General features: G+C 45.8%; 2 protein-coding genes across 2 annotated transcripts in view; both read right to left on the bottom strand.

The window, feature by feature from the left end:
• Positions 1–1047: 1047 nt before the first annotated feature.
• Positions 1048–21483, bottom strand: part of LOC142193534 (uncharacterized) — a 47437-nt gene continuing 27001 nt past the window's right edge. Inside the window, exons 12-18 of the mRNA XM_075262505.1 lie at positions 7601–7644; positions 7041–7151; positions 6758–6925; positions 6549–6675; positions 6334–6434; positions 5781–5838; positions 1048–2006 (exon numbers count right to left, since the gene is read on the bottom strand). Of these exons, the coding sequence (XP_075118606.1) occupies positions 1048–2006; positions 5781–5838; positions 6334–6434; positions 6549–6675; positions 6758–6925; positions 7041–7151; positions 7601–7644 (1568 nt within the window). The remainder of the gene's footprint in view (positions 2007–5780; positions 5839–6333; positions 6435–6548; positions 6676–6757; positions 6926–7040; positions 7152–7600; positions 7645–21483) is intronic.
• Positions 12294–19120, bottom strand: LOC142194258 (apovitellenin-1-like). The gene is made up of 4 exons (XM_075263279.1): positions 19040–19120; positions 17731–17815; positions 12911–13073; positions 12294–12466 (listed from the first exon to the last, which is right to left on the bottom strand). The coding sequence occupies exons 2-4, from the start codon at positions 17780–17782 to the stop codon at positions 12385–12387; spliced, it is 297 nt and encodes a 98-aa protein (XP_075119380.1). The 5' UTR covers positions 17783–17815; positions 19040–19120; the 3' UTR covers positions 12294–12384.

Genomic DNA, 21483 nt, shown 5'->3' with positions numbered 1-21483 from the left:
TCATCCCTTATGATGCACAGACTGAAATCTGTGTCCAATTTGTGTAAAATTCTGCTTCTAGCCTTAGGGCCCGTGCACACGATGTAACGCGCGCTCATTCTGACACGTAAACTCGTGTCAGAGTCAGCACTTCAAAACAGAATCCCATTGACTCCGTTTAACACGGGTAACACATTGAAATCAATGGGTTAAAAAGCCTCCCATTAACTTCAACGTGTAGCGCGCGTAAGGCGGAGCCCATTGAACTCAATGGGATTCTGTTTCATCTTGTGCAGGTTATGTCAGAGGAGGAAGGATCGGGCGTGTTTAATTTCAACATGTCTGATCCCTTAATAAATAAATAGAGGACCTTTCACCACCGCCACCAACCCCAAGCCTTTGTGTCCTTCAATTTGCCGGGTGCTGTGGCGCTCACCTGTAGCTTTTCCAGGACTTGTGTTTGGGAGTTCTGCTCCACCTTGTGTGGGTCCGGTTTTTACCCTCATCATCAACATGGGGGCTCGAGAGATTCTTCAAAAGGCTCCACTGATTCCAATAAAGTTAGAATTTTTTCTCTAGCCCCCACCATTCCGGAGCAATCAGTGCTTTTACTTTCAGCACCCAATAGGCTAATGAGGCTCTTTACTGTCAGGTGGGCTGTTCTGTACTGGAGCAGATAGTCTGGGACCGCCCACCTGACAGCAGGGAGCTGAAAGTAACAGAAAGCATTACTCAGGAACGGTGGGGGCTAGAGAAAAAAATACAACTGCGCCAGAATTAGAGGTGTGGCGACTATTGAAGGATACAAAGCATGACGAGGCTTCAACTCATTTGTCTCCCAGTTAGAAACGAGCAGAGATGTTTGGGGTAGTTGGAACAATAGCTAGTCGGATGACGTCTTCTGGAGGAGGACAGCTAAAATTATAGTAAACAGCTCAATGAGATGGCGATATAAATAAGTCTACACATACTTCAGTCTGACATTGGAGAATTTTAGAATGTGGCCCATTTAGTCCAAACCTGGATGCGGCTACGACCGTAATGGTTTTCTGTATTGTATGGCAGGTCCTACAACGGCTTCTCTCCAGTGTGATCTTTCTGATGTGCCACAAGACGCCATCTCTGGATAAAGCTTTTCCCACATTCTGAACATGAATATGGCTTCTCCCCCGTGTGAATTCTTACGTGTTCCACAAGACCTGATTTCCGACTAAAACATTTCTTACATACTGAACATGAAAACGGCTTCTCCCCCGTGTGGAGTCTCAGATGCTCCACAAGACTTGACTTCTGGGTTAAACATTTCCCACAGACTGTACATGAATATGGCTTCTCTCCCGTGTGAGTCTTCTGATGTTTGACAAGAGCTGATTTCTGGGCAAAACATTTCCCACATTCCGCACATGGAAATGGCCGCTCCCCCGTGTGAATTCTCAGATGTTTCATAAGATCTGATTTATGGAAGAAACATTTCCCGCAGTCTGAACATGCATTGAGCTTCTCTCCTGTGTGAATTCTCTGATGCTCCACCTGACTTGCTTTGTAACTAAAACACTTTCCACATTGCGAACATGAAAATGGCTTCTCCACTTTGTGCATATTTTGATGTTCTCGGAGATGGGATTTTTTGGTAAAACATTTCCCACATTCCGGACATGTGAACGGCTTCGTCCCCGTGTGGACTTTTTCATGCGCCACAAGAGTCGATTTCTGACTGAACGATTTGCCACATTCGGCACATGAATACGGCCGCTCCCCCGTGTGAGTTCTCAGATGGTAGACGAGACCCGTTTTTTGACTAAATCTTCTCCCACATACTGAACATGAATACGGCCGCTCGTCTGTGTGGATTCTCTCATGTACGGTTAGATTAGATTTATTTGTAAAGTTTTTCCCACAGACTGAACATGGGAATAGCGCGCCCGGCTTAGGCTCCGATCTTTTCTTGTCTATTTGTGACAGTTTACTGTCTCCGTTACGAGCGGCAGATACAAGATGTCCATGAGAGCTTCTCGTATTGTCTTCACCTGGAAAATATTTGATATGTTATCATTTGTATGTGATCAAGCCATATAATAAGTAAGACGTATAATAAATACAGACGACAGTGCGAAGGCTCCCAGCGATGATATCCCACAGCTTCTATTACCGGCCTGCTGTATACTGTATATACTGTGTGACTGATCCGACCCCCCCTGGGGGAAGTGGTAAAATCAACAAAATAAACACAAATCTCAAACCCAAGAAAGCTGATGGGCAGTTGTGGCTGCGTTCTAGGTGCTGTCTGGATGGTACCTGGACCCCTACATGGGCCATACTGTGGTGTTTGGATGCCACTGGTGACGGTATTATGTGTACAGCCCCGGGGCATTTGTTTAGTGCCCCAGGGTAGTATTTCTTTACTGTTGAGGCTCCAGCATTGACTGGTGATGTCCAGATGGAAAAGTCTGAGTATCCCTGGTCTAGAGAAAGGACCGACTGACTATAACATACCGTATATACTCCAGTATATATGGTATATAGTCAGGACCCAGACAGGGAGAGCAGAAGGAATCTCTGCACAGACTTAACCAGCAGAGCGCCGATCATCACAGCTCAAGCACTTCCTTCTATGACTCCTTAGCTCTGCTAGTCTTCCCTGGATCTCCCCCCACTCGCCATTAACCCTTTACTGCTCCAGCCGGACAGAAGTTCTCTCCTCCCAGCTCAGCACTGACTGCAGACAAATCATTAACCCTCTCCCTCCTGCAGACAAATCATTAACCCTCTCCCTCCTGCAGACAAATCATTAACCCTCTCCCTCCTTGGAGACCAATCATTAACCCTCTCCCTCCTTGTAGACTTAGCAGCAGTGTCTGGGGCTGTGTTAACCATCTCCTCTCCACAGCGTCTTCTCCACAATCCACATCCTTACATTTCCTCTTAGGCAGAGGGAAGGGCTTAGCAGGAATGTAAGGACGGATTCACACCATGCTGTTATAACTGAGGCTTTTCTTTTTACATTGTAGTAATAAGTAGCACATAGTATGGCTGTAAATCAGAGGTCTTCGAGGTCCGGGCCTTCAGGTGAGATGCGGGTAACATGTGCAGGAGCTTCTGGTTCCACCTCTGAACAGACCCCAAGGGATATATACACTCACCGGCCACTTTATTAGGTCCACCTGTCCAACTGCTCGTTAACACTTAATTTCTAATCAGCCAATCACATGGCGGCAACTCAGTGCATTTAGGCATGTAGACATGGTCAAGACAATCTCCTGCAGTTCAAACCGAGCATCAGTCTGGGGGGGAAGAAAGGTGATTTGAGTGCCTTTGAACGTGGCATGGTTGTTGGTGCCAGAAGGGCTGGTCTGAGTATTTCAGAAACTGCTGATCTACTGGGATTTTCACGCACAACCATCTCTAGGGTTTACAGAGAATGGTCCGAAAAAGAAAAAACATCCAGTGAGCGGCAGTTCTGTGGGGGGCGGAAATGCGTTGTTGATGCCAGAGGTCAGAGGAGAATGGCCAGACTGGTTCCAGCTGATAGAAAGGCAACAGTGACTCAAATAGCCACCCGTTACACCCAAGGTAGCCAGAAGAGCATCTCTGAACGCCGCACAGTACGTCCAACTTTGAGGCAGATGGGCTACAGCAGCAGAAGACCACACCGGGGGCCACTCCTTTCAGCTAAGAACAGGAAACTGAGGCTACAATTTGCACAAGCTCATCGAAATTGGACAATTGAAGATTGGAAAAACGTTGCCTGGTCTGATGAGTCTCGATTTCTGCTGCGACATTCGGATGGTAGGGTCAGAATTTGGCGTCAACAACATGAAAGCATGGATCCATCCTGCCTTGTATCGGTAACGGTTCAGGCTGGTGGTGGTGGTGTCATGGTGTGGGGAATATTTTCTTGGCACTCTTTGGGCCCCTTGGTACCAATTGAGCATCGTTGCAACGCCAAAGCCTACCTGAGTATTGTTGCTGACCATGTCCATCCCTTTATGACCACAATGTACCCAACATCTGATGGCTACTTTCAGCAGGATAATGCAATGCCATGTCATAAAGCTGGAATCATCTCAGACTGGTTTCTTGAACATGACAATGAGTTCACTGTACTCCAATGGCCTCCACAGTCACCAGATCTCAATCCAATAGAGGAGCATCTTTGGGATGTGGTGGAACGGGAGATTCGCATCATGGATGTGCAGCCGACAAATCTGCGACTGCAACTGTGTGATGCCATCATGTCAATATGGACCAAAATCTCTGAGGAATGCTTCCAGCACCTTGTTGTATCTATGCCACGAAGAATTGAGGCAGTTCTGAAGGCAAAAGGGGGTCCAACCCGTTACTAGCATGGTGGACCTAATAAAGTGGCCGGTGAGTGTATATATATATATATATATATATATATATATATATATATATATATATATACCCTATCCTACTGATATTATACATGTGACAGTTTGGATGTTTGTTCCTCAATCACAGAAACCACTGAGCGGATTTGGATGAGATTTGTCCCATAGATACTCTGTAACCTGGAGTAACACATCGGCTACTTTGTATCCCGGTACAAGACATGGCTTCACTACTGTTCTGGATTTATGGTCACATACTATATTAGGGTGAATTCACACTACGTTTACGGCAGCTTATTCTGAACGTAAAACACGTTCAGAATAAGCGGCGTCTAAAGCAGCTCCATTCATTTCTATGGGAGCGGGGATACGAGCTCTCCCCATAGAAATGAATGAGCTGCTTCTTTCACTGCGAGCAGTCCCATTGAAGTGAATGGGAAGTGCCGGCGTGTACGCTCCGGCATGAGCAGAGCTTGCCGTATACGCCGGCACTTCCCATTCACTTCAATGGGACTGCACGGAGTGAAAGAAGCAGCCCATTCATTTCTATGGGGAGAGCTCGTATGCCGGCTCCCATAGAGATGAATGGAGCTGCTTTATACGCCGCTTATTCTGAACGTGTTTTACGTTCAGAATAAGCTAGCGTTTACTCAGTGTGAATGCACCCTTACACTGCTCCTGCAGCCGCTTATCTCAGCCAGGTCTGTTATCTCTCTATGTAACACTCAGCTATTGTGTACAAGCATCTGCATATTATCTGATCTGCTCCAGGCAGTGCTGACACACTGGAGGGGAATCACCTTTACTCCACATTGGCAGTTTGCTAATATTAAACATGGCGGGAAAAAGAAAATCTAATTTGTTGCAAAAATTCTAAAACAACGAGATCTATGAAGGAGCCGGAAGTCACAGAGTTCTCCTCAAGAGGAGCTGACGGGGATCAACAATGCCAACAACACGCTCATTATATGGCGTCCCAGCCAGCTGCTGAGATGCCGGAACAATCACAGGCACAGCACGAGGAACAAGATCAGCAGCAGGATAACTGAAGAGCTGCCAAAATGCCAGAGCAGGCAAACCATCGACGCCAACAACACGCAGACGAAGTTGCGGGCAGAGGCTAGTATTATATATATTGATGTCCTGTCCTTAGAGTAACTCATCAATATGCGATTGGACAGGGTCTGACGCCCGGGACCCTCGCTGATCAGTTGTTCTCAGCAGCTGATACACAGAGAATGGAGCTGGAAGCAGAGAGTAAAGTTCTCATGGATCAGTGTCCAGATACTTGAATAGAAACTGAGCTGCAGTACCTTGGCTTGGCCACTATACAGAGAAGGGCGCTATCTGCTGCCAGCTCCACTCTCTGTGGATTTTAATCCTGTAAGACCTCTTTAAGTAAACTCGGCCTGCAATGAATAAAACACAAGACGTATGACCGGCTCTTACCATCCACTGACACCGATGTGGGCTCTTCTAGGCCGCGTCTTGTTCCACCCGAACGTTCCTGTATTTAAGAAAAAGGAGCCCCAGATTATTATATATACAGGTGCAGGGGAATAAAACCCTAAAAGGACTGAACCTATTACCCTAAAGGTCATCAATATCATATAGACACGTGTTTGATACCCGGCAGTGCTCGTGTGAGTGTTACATCCTCTGTATAATCCGGTGACATCACGTTCATCAGTCACATGGCCTGTTTCCCATTGAAATGAATGGGACTGAGCGGCAGTACCAAGCACAGCCACTATGCAATGAATGGCGCTGTGCTTGGTCAGCAGTGAATGAGTATTCTGCGACAGACGATCTATGGGGCGGGGGTTAGACCGGATGTCGGACTCCCACCAATGTCATATTGATGAGTCACCAATTCCAGTGTATCAGAGGATCCCTGATAGTTGAAGTGATAGTGAAAGTTGCTCAGTCTGACAATGGCAATCACTTAGTGAAATATAATGGACAATCTTTTAGGAAACATTTGGTAATTTAGTTCATCTACCTGATGGTCAGCGGGGATACTTGGCTGCTCTTCTTCTTTACACTCCGGGGGATATGGAGGACGGGGACATCTCTGTGGTGGCTCTGTGTGACTGGCTCCATCTATAGGGAATATACACAGTGACTGAATACATTGTCTATATGTGATGAGCAGGTGATGGGGGAATCTCGGGGACCTCATACCTGGTCTCCTCTATCAGGAAGGTCTCCTCTTACCCAGCGGTGATGTGAGGGGCTGCTGATCCTCCATCATGGCCTCCTTGTACAGATCCTTGTGTCCTTCTAAATACTCCCACTCCTCCATGGAGAAATAGACAGTGACATCCTGACACCTTATAGGAACCTGACAACACAATGACACAGTCACCCCCAGAGCCCTCCTTGGTGTTCTTGTAGAAGGTCCCACCATTCCCAGCAGCGCTCACCTCTCCGCTCAGCAGCTCAGTGATCCTGCTGGTAAGTTCTAGGATCTTCTGCTCATGTCTCAGTGAATGTGGTGGAGACTCGGTGATGGGGCTCGGGGTCCTGCTCCATCCTCCTGATACACGGGGTGTCACACACTCACCAGACGACTTCTTCACTACTGTGTAATCCTGTGTATGGTGAGACACTACAGGTCACTACAGAGAGTCTAAGAATCCTTCACCTGTCCAGTCATTCACCTGCTTTATTCCTAGAGAGAAGAGCCATGTCCTGGGAGACTCTCACCTCTCCAGTGATCCAGTAGATCATCTCCAGGGCGAGGTCTAGTATCCTGGCCGCCATGTGGCTTCTCTCCATCTCCATCCTCGGTGGGTCACTGATGGACAGGACCATGGTCTTTCACATGAATCTGTACCGGCGAGAGTCCTGGACCTAAGGAAGGAAACCAAGGAGTGAGTCCAAGTCACATGTGGAGGAAGATCTTCTCTCGGGAATTATAGAGAATACTCACAGTATACTATGGAGGTGACTTCACTATAAAGGAGTCTTATATTTGATAGATCAGTCGGCCACCCCTGCTAGACGGTGATTTAGGGTCACATATAATCCTCCAGGGCACTAGAGAGCTTATACTCTTCTTCTTACCAAAAACTGAAGCTCTAATTCTCCCAAGACATGAACGGGAGAACTGTATCTCCTCCAATTCCTAATCTGCCCGCAGGACGTCTCTCCCCTCCGTCTCCCATTTACCCACCACTTCATATTGTTCCCAGACAGCCCCCAGTACTGCAGACTCTTAAAGGGAACCTAAGAGACTGATGGAATAGCCGGCAGTGTGTGCTTACCTCTGCTCTCCAGCCCTGCTGCCGCCTGTCTCTGCTTCCTCCAGCTATTTACAATCCACAGAGATCCAGTGGGTGGGAATCATTGCAAGGATCTGCCCGCCCCTCTGTGCTGCTGTGAGCACTAATACACATCAGAATACAGGGGCCTTCACTGCACCAGCCACAATAGCAATCCCCAGGTCTGAGCCAACATACAAGTGTGTAATGCTGCAGAGCTGGATCCAGCAGACGGAGAGCCAGGAATAGAGGGAATCCATCACACATAGCAGGGGAAACCAGGAGGAGTGCAAGAGGAACCCGAACTACAGGGAATGGACTGTAACCAGGAAAAGTGCAAGAGGAACCCGAACTATAGGCAATGGACTGTAACCAGGAGGAGTGCAAGAGGAACCCGAACTACAGGGAATGGACTGTAACCAGGAGGAGTGCAAGAGGAATCCAAACTACAGGGAATGGACTGTAACCAGGAGGAGAGCAAGAGGAACCCGAACTATAGGGAATGGACTGTAACCAGGAGGAGTGCAAGAGGAATCCGAACTATAGGGAATGGACTGTAACCAGGAGGAGTGCAAGAGGAACCCGAACTATAGGGAATGGACTGTAACCAGGAGGAGTGCAAGAGGAATCCAAACTACAGGGAATGGACTGTAACCAGGAGGAGTGCAAGAGGAATCCGAACTACAGGGAATGGACTGTAACCAGGAGGAGTGCGAGAGGAACCCGAACTACAGGGAATGGACTGTAACCAGGAAGAGTGCAAGAGGAATCAGAACTACAGGGAATGGACTGTAACCAGGAAGAGTGCAAGAGGAATCCGAACTACAGGGAATGGACTGTAACCAGGAAGAGTGCAAGAGGAATCCGAACTATAGGGAATGGACTATAACCAGGAAGAGTGCAAGAGGAATCCAAACTACAGGGAATGGACTGTGACCAGGAGGAGTGCGAGAGGAATCCAAACTACAGGGAATGGACTGTAACCAGGAGGAGTGCAAGAGGAATCCAAACTACAGGGAATGGACTGTGACCAGGAGGAGTGCGAGAGGAACCCGAACTATAGGGAATGGACTGTAACCAGGAGGAGTGCAAGAGGAATCCGAACTACAGGGAATGGACTGTAACCAGGAGGAGTGCAAGAGGAATCCGAACTACAGGGAATGGACTGTAACCAGGAAGAGTGCAAGAGGAATCCGAACTATAGGGAATGGACTGTAACCAGGAGGAGTGCAAGAGGAATCCGAACTATAGGGAATGGACTGTAACCAGGAGGAGTGCAAGAGGAATCTGAACTACAGGGAATGGTCTGTAACCAGGAGGAGTGCAAGAGGAATCTGAACTACAGGGAATGGACTGTAACCAAGAAGAGTGCAAGAGGAATCCAAACTACAGGGAATGGACTGTAACCAGGAAGAGTGCAAGAGGAACCCAAACTACAGGGAATGGACTGTAACCAGGAGGAGTGCAAGAGGAATCCGAACTATAGGGAATGGACTGTAACCAGGAAGAGTGCAAGAGGAATCCGAACTACAGGGAATAAACTATAACCAGGAGGAGTGCAAGAGGAATCCAAACTACAGGGAATGGACTGTAACCAGGAGGAGTGCAAGAGGAATCCAAACTACAGGGAATAAACTATAACCAGGAGGAGTGCAAGAGGAGGCATTATACTGTTGTGGGGTACACTGAGGAGGCATTATACTGTTGTGGGGTACACTGAGGAGGCATTATACTGTTGTGGGGTACACTGAGGAGGCATTATACTGTTGTGTTTTCCAATTTTTTATCTGAGAATCAGATTTTTTTTCAATAGGGTTTATTAAAAATCTTATTAAAGGGGTTTTCCAAGCATTTTTTTTGAAGGTCAGTTAATGGGTTAAAAAATGCACCCAAATATCTTTTGTTGTGTTTTGAGTGATTTCTGGGGGTCTCTGGGAGCTCCGGCATTCTCTGCATTTGTTTACTTGGTGTCGCTTCCTGTTATTTTATCCTACAACTACCATAATGCATTGCTCTTCACTCACACCACATCCCCCTCCCCCCTTCCCTTTCTCCCTGTCTCTCTAGCTAACCCACGGACTACCAGGGTCGCTCCTGTAATGAGGCAATGTGAGGTGACGGCCTCAGGCGGCACTATCAGGAGGGGCGGCATGGGGGAGCGCTGGTCTGTGTACGTCCTTTCAAGTACATTGCTCTGCAGATAACTTCACCTGAGGGGACGCACTCACTCTAGGCTTCCCTCCTACTCCTAGGCTGCTCGGGCCATTAATCTATTCTTCACTTTTAACTGCAAGACATCAATCTAATTAAAACTAAATCTGTGATTCTGTGCTATGAACTGCAAGTAACTGTGGTTGACAAGACACCGAGAAGACGTCTGCTTCTCTGTATAGGAGGTGCGATGCTATGACGTCACGATCCTCCTACGCTGAGATTCAGACGCCCTACGCGCTGTTATCCCGGGTGATGAAGAAGAGACGCCAACTTTAAATTTTTTTTTTTTAGCTGGGGCAGGAAAAAAAAAAAAAGTCAAAATAGACAAACTGCTGTGGTTTTTTATTTTGTTCACTCACCCCAAAATTGAATAAAAAGATTATCAAAATGTCAAACATTCCAGAAAATGGCCTTAACCAAAAGCAGAATTTGTCCTGCAAAAAAAGAGCCCTTCTACAGCTCAATACATTGAAATATAAAAAAGTTATGAGAACGGAAAGAAATTTTTATAATTTTTAAAACAAAAAATTATCCCAATTTGGTGTCCCCATGATTGTGCTGACACAGAGTAGAAGTAACAAAATCAATTAAAAAGTTGCGAAGTTGTGTTTTTTTCCACAGCACATCGTACAGAATATTAGTTGGTGCCATTATGAAGTAAATTTTCAAAAAAAAATAAGCCCTCATACAATTCTGTGAACAGAAAAATTTTAAAAACACTGCCGAGCCTCTATTCTTACTGTACTGCATAGTGCGCATGCCCGCCTGGTGTAAGCGGCCATTTTCTTATGGCTGCTTATCCCGCTTACTGTGTAAGGGCCACAAGAAAATGGCCGCTTACACCAGGCGGGCATGCGCAATCGGCTCTGCCCGAGGCCCGACGGCAGGGCTGACTTGCACTTGCGTAGGAGTTTCAAGACAAGGCCAGAAGAAGACGTGTGAAGAGGCCGTTCCAGAAGAAGATGGAGGCGTTGCTGGAGAGTTCTCTCTCAGCATTGGGGATGCCCCCAGTGCTGTTTGAGCGCTGGGGACCGCCCCTAGTGCTGCGAGAGAACTCATTTGCATACCAAAGAAAACCAGGATTTCTACCGAACAGTGGCGCAGAGAAGACATTTAAAGGTAGGAGAAGAATAGCCTTTCTTAAGACTATTCCTACGTGTTAGTCACAAAAAATTGCATTTTAATGATAGGATCCCTTTAAAGGTGTTTTCCCATCTCAGTGTCTCAGCAGCTGCCTGCAGTGTCTGCTTCTCACTTCCTGTATTTCTCTCTCCCCTCCTGCCTCTCGCTGAATGGGACACAGAACATTTATGCAGATCAGATAATATGCAGATGCTTGTACACAATGGACTGGTGTTATCTGTGTGTTACATAGAGAGATAACAGACCTGGCAGAGCAGTGTAATATAGTATGTGACCATAAATCCATGACAGTAGTGAAGCCATGTCATGTACCGGGATACAAAGTAGCTGATGTGTTACTCCAGGTTACAGAGTATATATGGGGGAAATCTCACCCAAATCCGCTCAGTGGTTTCTGTGATTGAGGAACAAACATCCAAACTGTCACATGTATAATAGTAGTAGGATAGGATATACAGTGTATATATATATAATATATATAATATATATATATATATATATATATATATATATATATACTGTCACATGTATACACATTTACACAAAATCTATATCGGTTTTACTATATTTTTACACTTTAACAAAAATTCAAAACTTTGAAAAAAAGCAAAAATGTATTGGAGTCACCATAATCTGCATATTCGGACGCCCATAACTTTATATATTTCTGTATACCGAGCCGTATACTTTTTATATAGACCACTTGGGAATTATCTGACTTTTTGGGAAAATGGTGACTCAGTGGTGGTTCAGCCATTTCCATACAGTATTTTATGTGCTTATAGTTGAGCCATTTTTGTACCTGAGGACACTGAACGTGTTTATATTTGTTTCGTCTTATTCATGATTTAGGGAAAGCTGGTAATTTGAAATTTTAGACATTTTTTTTTTTTATCAATTGAACCCCAGAGGGTTGGAGTCCCACTTCAATATCCTGTAATATTAATGTACTGCAGTATGATTAGAAATCAACTCACATCTATTACAGGCTGTCTATGGTGACCTGTATAGGAAATGTAGTAAAGACAAGACTGGGGCCTTCAATGGGCTGTCATAGGGACGGACTGCTCCGGGGATGACAGTCCAAGAGAATATGGTGGCACCCCCACACCGCCAGTGATCAGATAGCTCGCTGCACCCCTGGCCTGCTCCAGCAGAACACCATGGCTTGATGACATCATAGCTTTGTCTATATTATGAAGAAGATGATGAGGAACGTGATGATCCATCGCACCTACAGTCATGGCCGTAGTGTTGGCACCTCTGAAATTTCTCTTTGTAGTATTTCTCTCAGAAAATTATTGCAATGACACATATTGTTATACACGGGTTTATTTCATTTGTGTGTACCGGAACGACAACAAAACCCAAACCCCCAAATTATATCATTTCACGCGAGACTCCAGAATTAACCATCAACAAGCCCAACGTCACTGGAAGTAATCTGTAATTTTTTGATACAGGTCGTCCGTTATCCGGGAGAGCTCGGATGTTTTTGCGATTAAGAAGCTCCTGTTAATGACAATTATTGGATGTTAATAATCTTTAAGGTTTATATTTTTGCATCGACATACTTAGGTTTTCTCTTTGGACTTGTCTTGTGTTACTTAGATCCCCCCATGGACAGAACCATCTTCACATTTGTAGACAATTAAAGTTAAACATTTTTGCAGATATAAATCATTGATATTTCTCCGTGTTCTGCCAGGCCATTCACTAGAATTGGTGCTAAACTCCAGGGTGTCACCAGAATATTCCTGGGATACAGAGATCTCCCGAATACCAAGCGAGACGCCCCAGCACCGCACCAACCACCTTATACTATTGCTCTTAGGTGGAGACTAAAGGCCGTTCATTTACAGAATGGAGATTCAGCCCACAAGGGCGCGACAGACCGAGGAGTAGACACGGCACAGAATTCATCTTTCTGGAGAAAACTCATAGGTAGATTTTAACCTTATTTCTTGAACTCGAGGATTTTCAAACATATCCATGAGCTTCTTAGCGGCTTCTGGGGAGATTTCATTGACAGTGGTGTAGATATAGTAGGCAATCGTGTCCGGAAGGATCAGCCAGTCTCGGCGCACGTGTCTCTTGGAAACGGATTTTCCTTCAACTCCTGTTTGGGGTTATAGAGGAAACAGAAAATAGGTCAAAATGCTGGAAAACGGGTTAAGTAGATAGTAAAGGATGGAGGTAACAGGTAAAGGCTGCGGCCCTGGAGTGGTATATCATCAGGGTATGGGTATATATATATACTGTATATTAGTTACCAGGATGACTAGAAGAATACCTCAGATTCTGACCATCAGTAGCTGCAACGTCCGTACTGTAGATGTCTTTATAGAACTACCATAGACATAAATAGAATTTATATTCAGCGGAACATCACGGGTTTGCTGCCTCCTTCTCCTCCTACTATGTAAATTAGGGTGGAAATATTTTGGCACATTGATAGTGCAAAGTTTCAAATCTAATCCAATCTGAGCAGCTTGACAAGGGGCGTGGCTTAGTTGAACATGGGGTATGGCTTATCGTAAAGGTAGTCGTTCAAAATGTTGTGATAAATTAGCCAGTAGGGGGAAAACATACACATACAGTGTTGGCCAAAAGTATTGGCCCCCCTGCAATTCTGTCAGATAATACTCGTGTTCTTCCAGATAATGATTGCAATCACAAATTCTTTGGTATTTTCTTCATTTAATTTGTCTTCAATGGAAAACCACAAAAAGAATTGTCAAAAAGCCAAATTGGATATAATTCCACAGCAAACATAAAAAAGGGGGTGGACAAAAGTATTGGCATGGTTTGAAAAATCATGTGATGCTTCTCTAATTTGTGTAATTACCAGCACCTGTTACTTACCTGAGGCACCTAACAGGTGGTGGCAATAACTAAATCACACTTGCAGCCAGTTGAAATGGATTAAAGTTGACTCCACCTCTGTCCTGTGTCCTTGTGTGACCACATTGAGCACGGAGAAAAGAAAGAAGACCAAAGAACTGTCTGAGGACTTGAGAAGCAAAATTGTGAGGAAGCCTGAGCAATCTCAAGGCTACAAGTCCATCTCCAAAGCCCTGAATGTTCCTGTGTCTACCGTGCACAGTGTCATCAAGAAGTGTAAAGCCCATGGCCCTGTGGCTAACCTCCCTAGATGTGGACGCAAAAGAAACATTGACCAGAGATTTCACCGCAAGATTGTGCGGATGGCGGATAAAGAACCTCGACTAACATCCAAACAAGTCCAAGCTGCCCTGCAGTCCGAGGGTACAACAGTGTCACCCTGTACTATCCAGTGTCAGCGTCTGAATGAGAAGGGACTGTATGGTAGGAGACCCAGGAAGACCCCACTTCTTACCCACAGACATAAGCCAGGCTGGAGTTTGCCAAAACTTACCTGAGAAAGCCAAAACCGTTCTGGAAGAATGTTCTCTGGTCAGAGGAGACAAAAGTAGGAGAAGGCCTCAACATAGAGATTACAGGAGAAAAAGAGAAGAAGACGCCCCCTACAGTCAGACATGGCGGAGGTCCCTGATGGTTTGGGGTTGCTTTGCTGCCTCTGGCACTGGACTGCTTGACCGTGTGCATGGCATTATGAAGTCTGAAGACGACCAACACATTGTGCAGCATCATGTAGGGCCCAGTGTGAGAAAGCCGGGTCTCCCTCAGAGGTCAGGGCTCTTCCAGCAGGACAAGGACCCAAAACACACTTCAGGTCAGCACTAGAAAATGGTGGTGAGAGAAAGCCCTGGAGACTTGTAAAGTGGCAGCAATGAGTCCAGCCCTGAATCCCATAGAACACCTGTGGGGGGGGGGAGAGAGATCTCTTGGTGGCAGTTTGGAGAAGGCCCCTTCACATCTCAGGGGGGACCGCGAGCAGGAGCCAAAGAAGAAGGGTCTAAGATTCCAGCAGAGCCTTGTAAGAAACTCATTGCTGGTTAGCGGAAGCGGTTGTGCGCAGTTATTGTGCCTAAAGGTTGTGCTACCAAGTATTAGGCTGAGGGCGCCAATACTTCTGTCCGCACCAGTTCTGGAGTTTTGTGTAAAATGATCAATGATGTGACTTTTTTTTAATTCTCTTTTGTGTTTTTTCATTGCAAGCAAAATAACTGAAGATATTACCAAAGAGTTTGTGCTGTGTAATCATTATCTGGGGGACAGCGAGGATTATCTGACAGGACTGCAGGGGGCGATACTTATACTGTATATACCCTGTGTCACTTATATACTATATAAGAGTCTGTGCTGTGTAATCATTATCTGGGGGACAGCGAGGATTATCTGACAGGACTGCAGGGGGCGATACTTATACTGTATATACCCTGTGTCACTTATATACTATATAAGAGTCTGTGCTGTGTAATCATTATCTGAAGGACACCGAGGATTATCTGACAGGACTGCAGGGGGCGATACTTATACTGTATATACCCTGTGTCACTTATATACTATATAAGAGTTTGTGCTGTGTAATCATTATCTGGGGGACACTGAGGATTATCTGACAGGACTGCAGGGGGCGATACTTATACTGTATATACCCTGTGTCACTTATATACTATATAAGAGTCTGTGCTGTGTAATCATTATCTGGGGGACAGCGGGGATTATCTGACAGGACTGCAGGGGGCGATACTTATACTGTATATACCCTGTGTCACTTATATACTATATAAGAGTTTGTGCTGTGTAATCATTATCTGGGGGACACCGAGGATTATCTGACAGGACTGCAGGGGGCGATACTTATACTGTATATACCCTGTGTCACTTATATACTATATAAGAGTCTGTGCTGTGTAATCATTATCTGGGGACAGCGAGGATTATCTGACAGGACTGCAGGGGGCGATACTTATACTGTATATACCCTGTGTCACTTATATACTATATAAGAGTTTGTGCTGTGTAATCATTATCTGGGGGACAGCGAGGATTATCTGACAGGACTGCAGGGGGCGATACTTATACTGTATATACCCTGTGTCACTTATATACTATATAAGAGTCTGTGCTGTGTAATCATTATCTGGGGGACACCAAGGATTATCTGACAGGACTGCAGGGGGCGATACTTATACTGTATATACCCTGTGTCACTTATATACTATATAAGAGTTTGTGCTGTGTAATCATTATCTGGGGGACAGCGGGGATTATCTGACAGGACTGCAGGGGGCGATACTTATACTGTATATACCCTGTGTCACTTATATACTATATAAGAGTTTGTGCTGTGTAATCATTATCTGGGGGACACCGAGGATTATCTGACAGGACTGCAGGGGGCGATACTTATACTGTATATACCCTGTGTCACTTATATACTATATAAGAGTCTGTGCTGTGTAATCATTATCTGGGGGACAGCGAGGATTATCTGACAGGACTGCAGGGGGTGATACTCATACTGTATATACCCTGTGTCACTTATATACTATATAAGAGTCTGTGCTGTGTAATCATTATCTGGGGACAGCGAGGATTATCTGACAGGACTGCAGGGGGCGATACTTATACTGTATATACCCTGTGTCTCTTATATACTATACAAGAGTCTGTGCTGTGTAATCATTATCTGGGGGACAGCGAGGATTATCTGACAGGACTGCAGGGGGCGATACTTATACTGTATATACCCTGTGTCACTTATATACTATATAAGAGTCTGTGCTGTGTAATCATTATCTGGGGGACACCGAGGATTATCTGACAGGACTGCAGGGGGCGATACTTATACTGTATATACCCTGTGTCACTTATATACTATATAAGAGTTTGTGCTGTGTAATCATTATCTGGGGGACAGCGGGGATTATCTGACAGGACTGCAGGGGGCGATACTTATACTGTATATACCCTGTGTCACTTATATACTATATAAGAGTTTGTGCTGTGTAATCATTATCTGGGGGACACCGAGGATTATCTGACAGGACTGCAGGGGGCGATACTTATACTGTATATACCCTGTGTCACTTATATACTATATAAGAGTCTGTGCTGTGTAATCATTATCTGGGGACAGCGAGGATTATCTGACAGGACTGCAGGGGGCGATACTTATACTGTATATACCCTGTGTCACTTATATACTATATAAGAGTCTGTGCTGTGTAATCATTATCTGGGGGACAGCGGGGACTATCTGACAGGACTGCAGGGGGCGATACTTATACTGTATATACCCTGTGTCACTTATATACTATATAAGAGTCTGTGCTGTGTAATCATTATCTGGGGGACAGCGAGGATTATCTGACAGGACTGCAGGGGGCGATACTTATACTGTATATACCCTGTGTCACTTATATACTATATAAGAGTCTGTGCTGTGTAATCATTATCTGGGGGACAGCGAGGATTATCTGACAGGACTGCAGGGGGCAATACTTATACTGTATATACCCTGTGTCACTTATATACTATATAAGAGTCTGTGCTGTGTAATCATTATCTGGGGGACAGCGAGGATTATCTGACAGGACTGCAGGGGGCCAAGACTTTTGGCCAACACTGTAAGATATAATACAACTCAACATTTTCTTGCCGTTAGTGGGTGGAAAGTCATCGTCACACGTGGTAGACATTGGTGTAAGAGAATCAGTAGGGATGAGGACGGGTTTTCGGCCCCTGGAGGTATGAAGAGGAAGGTTTCCATTCACTGACAGCAAGCGGGGGCTAGGAAAATGGGGAGAGTGGACATTTGTGCTGTCTATTCTGTATTAGACATATAGATGGGGAGAGTCCTGGAAGGAGACCAATAATATACAAACCATAGGAGACGAAGAGAAGGAGACAGGCGGCAGCAAGAACATGAACACGCATGACCGGTCTGTATGTACAAGTCTGAACAAGGCTCTGAAAGGAAAAGGAAAAGGCCATGAGACAGCGACACTAAGAGAGAGGAGAGAGACAGCTAATACTGAGGAGAGAGAGAGGACAGAGACAGCTAATACTGAGGAGAGAGAGGAGAGAGACAGCTAATACTGAGGAGAGAGAGAGGACAGAGACAGCTAATACTGAGGAGAGAGAGAGATAGCTAATACTGAGGAGAGAGAGACAGCTAATACTGAGGAGAGAGAGAGGACAGAGACAGCTAATACTGAGGAGAGAGAGAGATAGCTAATACTGAGGAGAGAGAGAGACAGCTAATACTGAGGAGAGAGAGAGACAGCTAATACTGAGGAGAGAGAGAGGACAGAGACAGCTAATACTGAGGAGAGAGAGAGACAGCTAATACTGAGGAGAGAGAGAGACAGAGACAGCTAATACTGAGGAGAGAGAGAGGACAGAGACAGCTAATACTGAGGAGAGAGAGAGGACAGAGACAGCTAATACTGAGGAGAGAGAGAGGACAGAGACAGCTAATACTGAGGAGAGAGAGAGAGAGAGAGAGAGAGGACAGAGACAGCTAATACTGAGGAGAGAGAGAGAGAGAGAGAGAGGACAGAGACAGCTAATACTGAGGAGAGAGAGAGGACAGAGACAGCTAATACTGAGGAGAGAGAGAGAGAGAGAGAGGACAGAGACAGCTAATACTGAGGAGAGAGAGAGAGAGAGGACAGAGACAGCTAATACTGAGGAGAGAGAGGAGAGAGACAGCTAATACTGAGGAGAGAGAGGAGAGAGACAGCTAATACTGAGGAGAGAGAGGAGAGAGACAGCTAATACTGAGGAGAGAGAGGAGAGAGACAGCTAATACTGAGAAGAGAGAGAGAGGAGAGAGAGACAGCTAATACTGAGGAGAGAGAGAGAGGAGAGAGAGACAGCTAATACTGAGGAGAGAGAGAGAGGACAGAGAGACAGCTAATACTGAGGAGAGAGAGACAGCTAATACTGAGGAGAGAGAGAGGACAGAGAGACAGCTAATACTGAGGAGAGAGAGAGAGGACAGAGAGACAGCTAATACTGAGGAGAGAGACAGCTAATACTGAGGAGAGAGAGGAGAGAGACAGCTAATACTGAGGAGAGAGAGAGAGACAGCTAATACTGAGGAGAGAGAGAGAGACAGCTAATACTGAGGAGAGAGAGAGAGACAGCTAATACTGAGGAGAGGGGTGTATATATATATTTGAGGGTCACCTGTGCTCTTTTTGGGTTCCTTATCCTTCCGCTTTTCCTCACCGCACTCTCTGGCAGTCTCGGGTCTCTCCGGCTGTCTCTGTGATCTGGGCAATGGCGACGAGTGATTTTGTATATAGACATCCCCCTCCTGTTTTATAGGGCAAACTCCATTTTGCGTAACTTTGATTTTGGGCTTCAGTAAATTCAATTCCGGTTTTACTGCAAAAATTTATTTACGTTTTTTCATCTTCCAAAAAAGCCAAAAATCACAAATTCCCTCCGAAAGCGGAGCTTTGGTCACGGTAGCTGTAGTGGGGTCCTGACTGCGGGGTCCTGACTGCGGGGTCCTAACTGCCTCTCATAGGACACAGCAAGTCAAATGTCAAAAGTAGGATCACAGAAGACACCGTCCTATGTTACCCAAAAGTTTCTTTACTGAGGACTACCATATAGTGCCGCCATACCTCACAGTGATACAGTCTCATGTACAATACAGCGGGTGTATGTGAGGAGGATACCATATAGTGCCGCCATACCTCACAGTGATACAGTCTGTCATGTACAATACAGCGGGTGTATGTGAGGAGGACTACCATATAGTGCCGCCATACCTCACAGTGATACAGTCTCATGTACAATATGGCGGGTGTATGTGAGGAGGACTACCATATAGTGCCGCCATACCTCACAGTGATACAGTCTCATGTACAATATGGCGGGTGCATGTGAGGAGGACTACCATATAGTGCCGCCATACCTCACAGTGATACAGTCTCATGTACAATACAGCGGGTACATGTGAGGAGGACTACCATATAGTGCCGCCATACCTCACAGTGATACAGTCTCATGTACAATATGGCGGGTGCATGTGAGGAGGACTACCATATAGTGCCGCCATACCTCACAGTGATACAGTCTCATGTACAATATGGCGGGTGCATGTGAGGAGGACTACCATATAGTGCCGCCATACCTCACAGTGATACAGTCTCATGTACAATATGGCGGGTGCATGTGAGGAGGACTGATGTTGACACAACTTTCCTCAGATTTCGGGGAGACACAGTTCAGGTTACGGCTACAGAAGAGGGATCTTCACCGTTTGGCTCCCGGCGGTGACTAATTTGGGGTATATGTGGTTACTCACGGTTACTGGGCTGCGGTATCCGATAGCCGGACGCAGACCTAATACACGTGGCCTGGATACCACGGAGCACTGGACTTACCCGGAGGCCTTCTTTAGGTCCAGGAATACAGAAAGGCTCCTCTCTAGCCGCTCCTTTCTGTCAGGTTCTGTCCTTCTTGGAGGCAGTAGCAGTATGGCGGTATTATCCCCTCTGTATGGACTGGTGCATGGTCCTAGGAGACTCTGTATCTTACATGGCCTGTCAGGTTCACCATGTGGCTCCTGGGGTGCGGCCGGAGGAATCTGAAGGTCCGGCCTGGAGTCGGCCTAGCAGCAGGTGCCGTTACCTCACACACCAATCTCTACACAACATGGCCGCCCTGGATTCCTGTCGCCTGCTAAGAGGAATTTCCAAATGCATTGTTACATTTCACTTTGCCACGTCTTACTATAGCACAAGGCATCTAGTATTTGTGGCCTAGGGTGAGGAAGGGGACAGCAGTGATCTAAGGTCTAGTATGGTTAGGGGTCACTCTGTTTATTGACTATTAACCCTTTTTATTCCTAATCACATGACTGCTTTACAGGAGATTTAGGTGACACCTCTATATAAGAAAGTTCTGTAGGATCAGGCGGAGGTAAATAAAGCGGCTCCTCTGCGTCACCTATCATGGAATAGAGTTGCGATGAGCGTAATCGGACTCTTGCACAAGCGATATTGACCTTGGCAGACTCGGGAGGTTTCATAACAAAACACTAACCAAAGGTGTATAAAAAACCAACAGCCTCAGCAAAGCAAGGGGAGACCAACATGGAAGAAAAACCCCAATGAGCAAAGAATAGCGCCCTCTACTGGTCCCTGCTTATTATGGGCAGCCCGGTGGCTCGGGGGGGTTAGCACTCTCACCTTGCAGCACTACGATCCTGGCTTTGAATCGACCTCTAAATAGATTTTTTTTCTCTAGCCCCCACCATTCCCCAGCAGTCAGTGCAGTTAGTTTTGGTCTGTGATATGATAACTAAACTCCCTAATGTCTAGTGGGTGATGTCAGACAGGAGCAGGCAGATCTCGCCCCCTTGCTTGCTCTGACCTGACAGCACCTGATTGCTCAGGAATGGTGGGGACTAGAAAAAAAAAAGTGCAAACAGAATCAGTAGCGCAGCGCCTGCTAAAGGGTGGAAAGAACTTAAGTTGGTGTTATTTTTAAGAGACTGTTTTTACCAAACACACATAACATTGCCCCACACATGACAATCACACATACCATTTTTGATGGGGGGGGGGGATTTTTTTGGGTTTTTTTTTTTTTGCTACAGGTCTGTGATGTCAAGT

This window comes from Leptodactylus fuscus, chromosome 2, assembly GCF_031893055.1.
Source record: "Leptodactylus fuscus isolate aLepFus1 chromosome 2, aLepFus1.hap2, whole genome shotgun sequence".
Taxonomy (NCBI): Eukaryota; Metazoa; Chordata; class Amphibia; order Anura; family Leptodactylidae; genus Leptodactylus; species Leptodactylus fuscus.
This window is presented reverse-complemented; position numbering and strand designations above follow the sequence as displayed.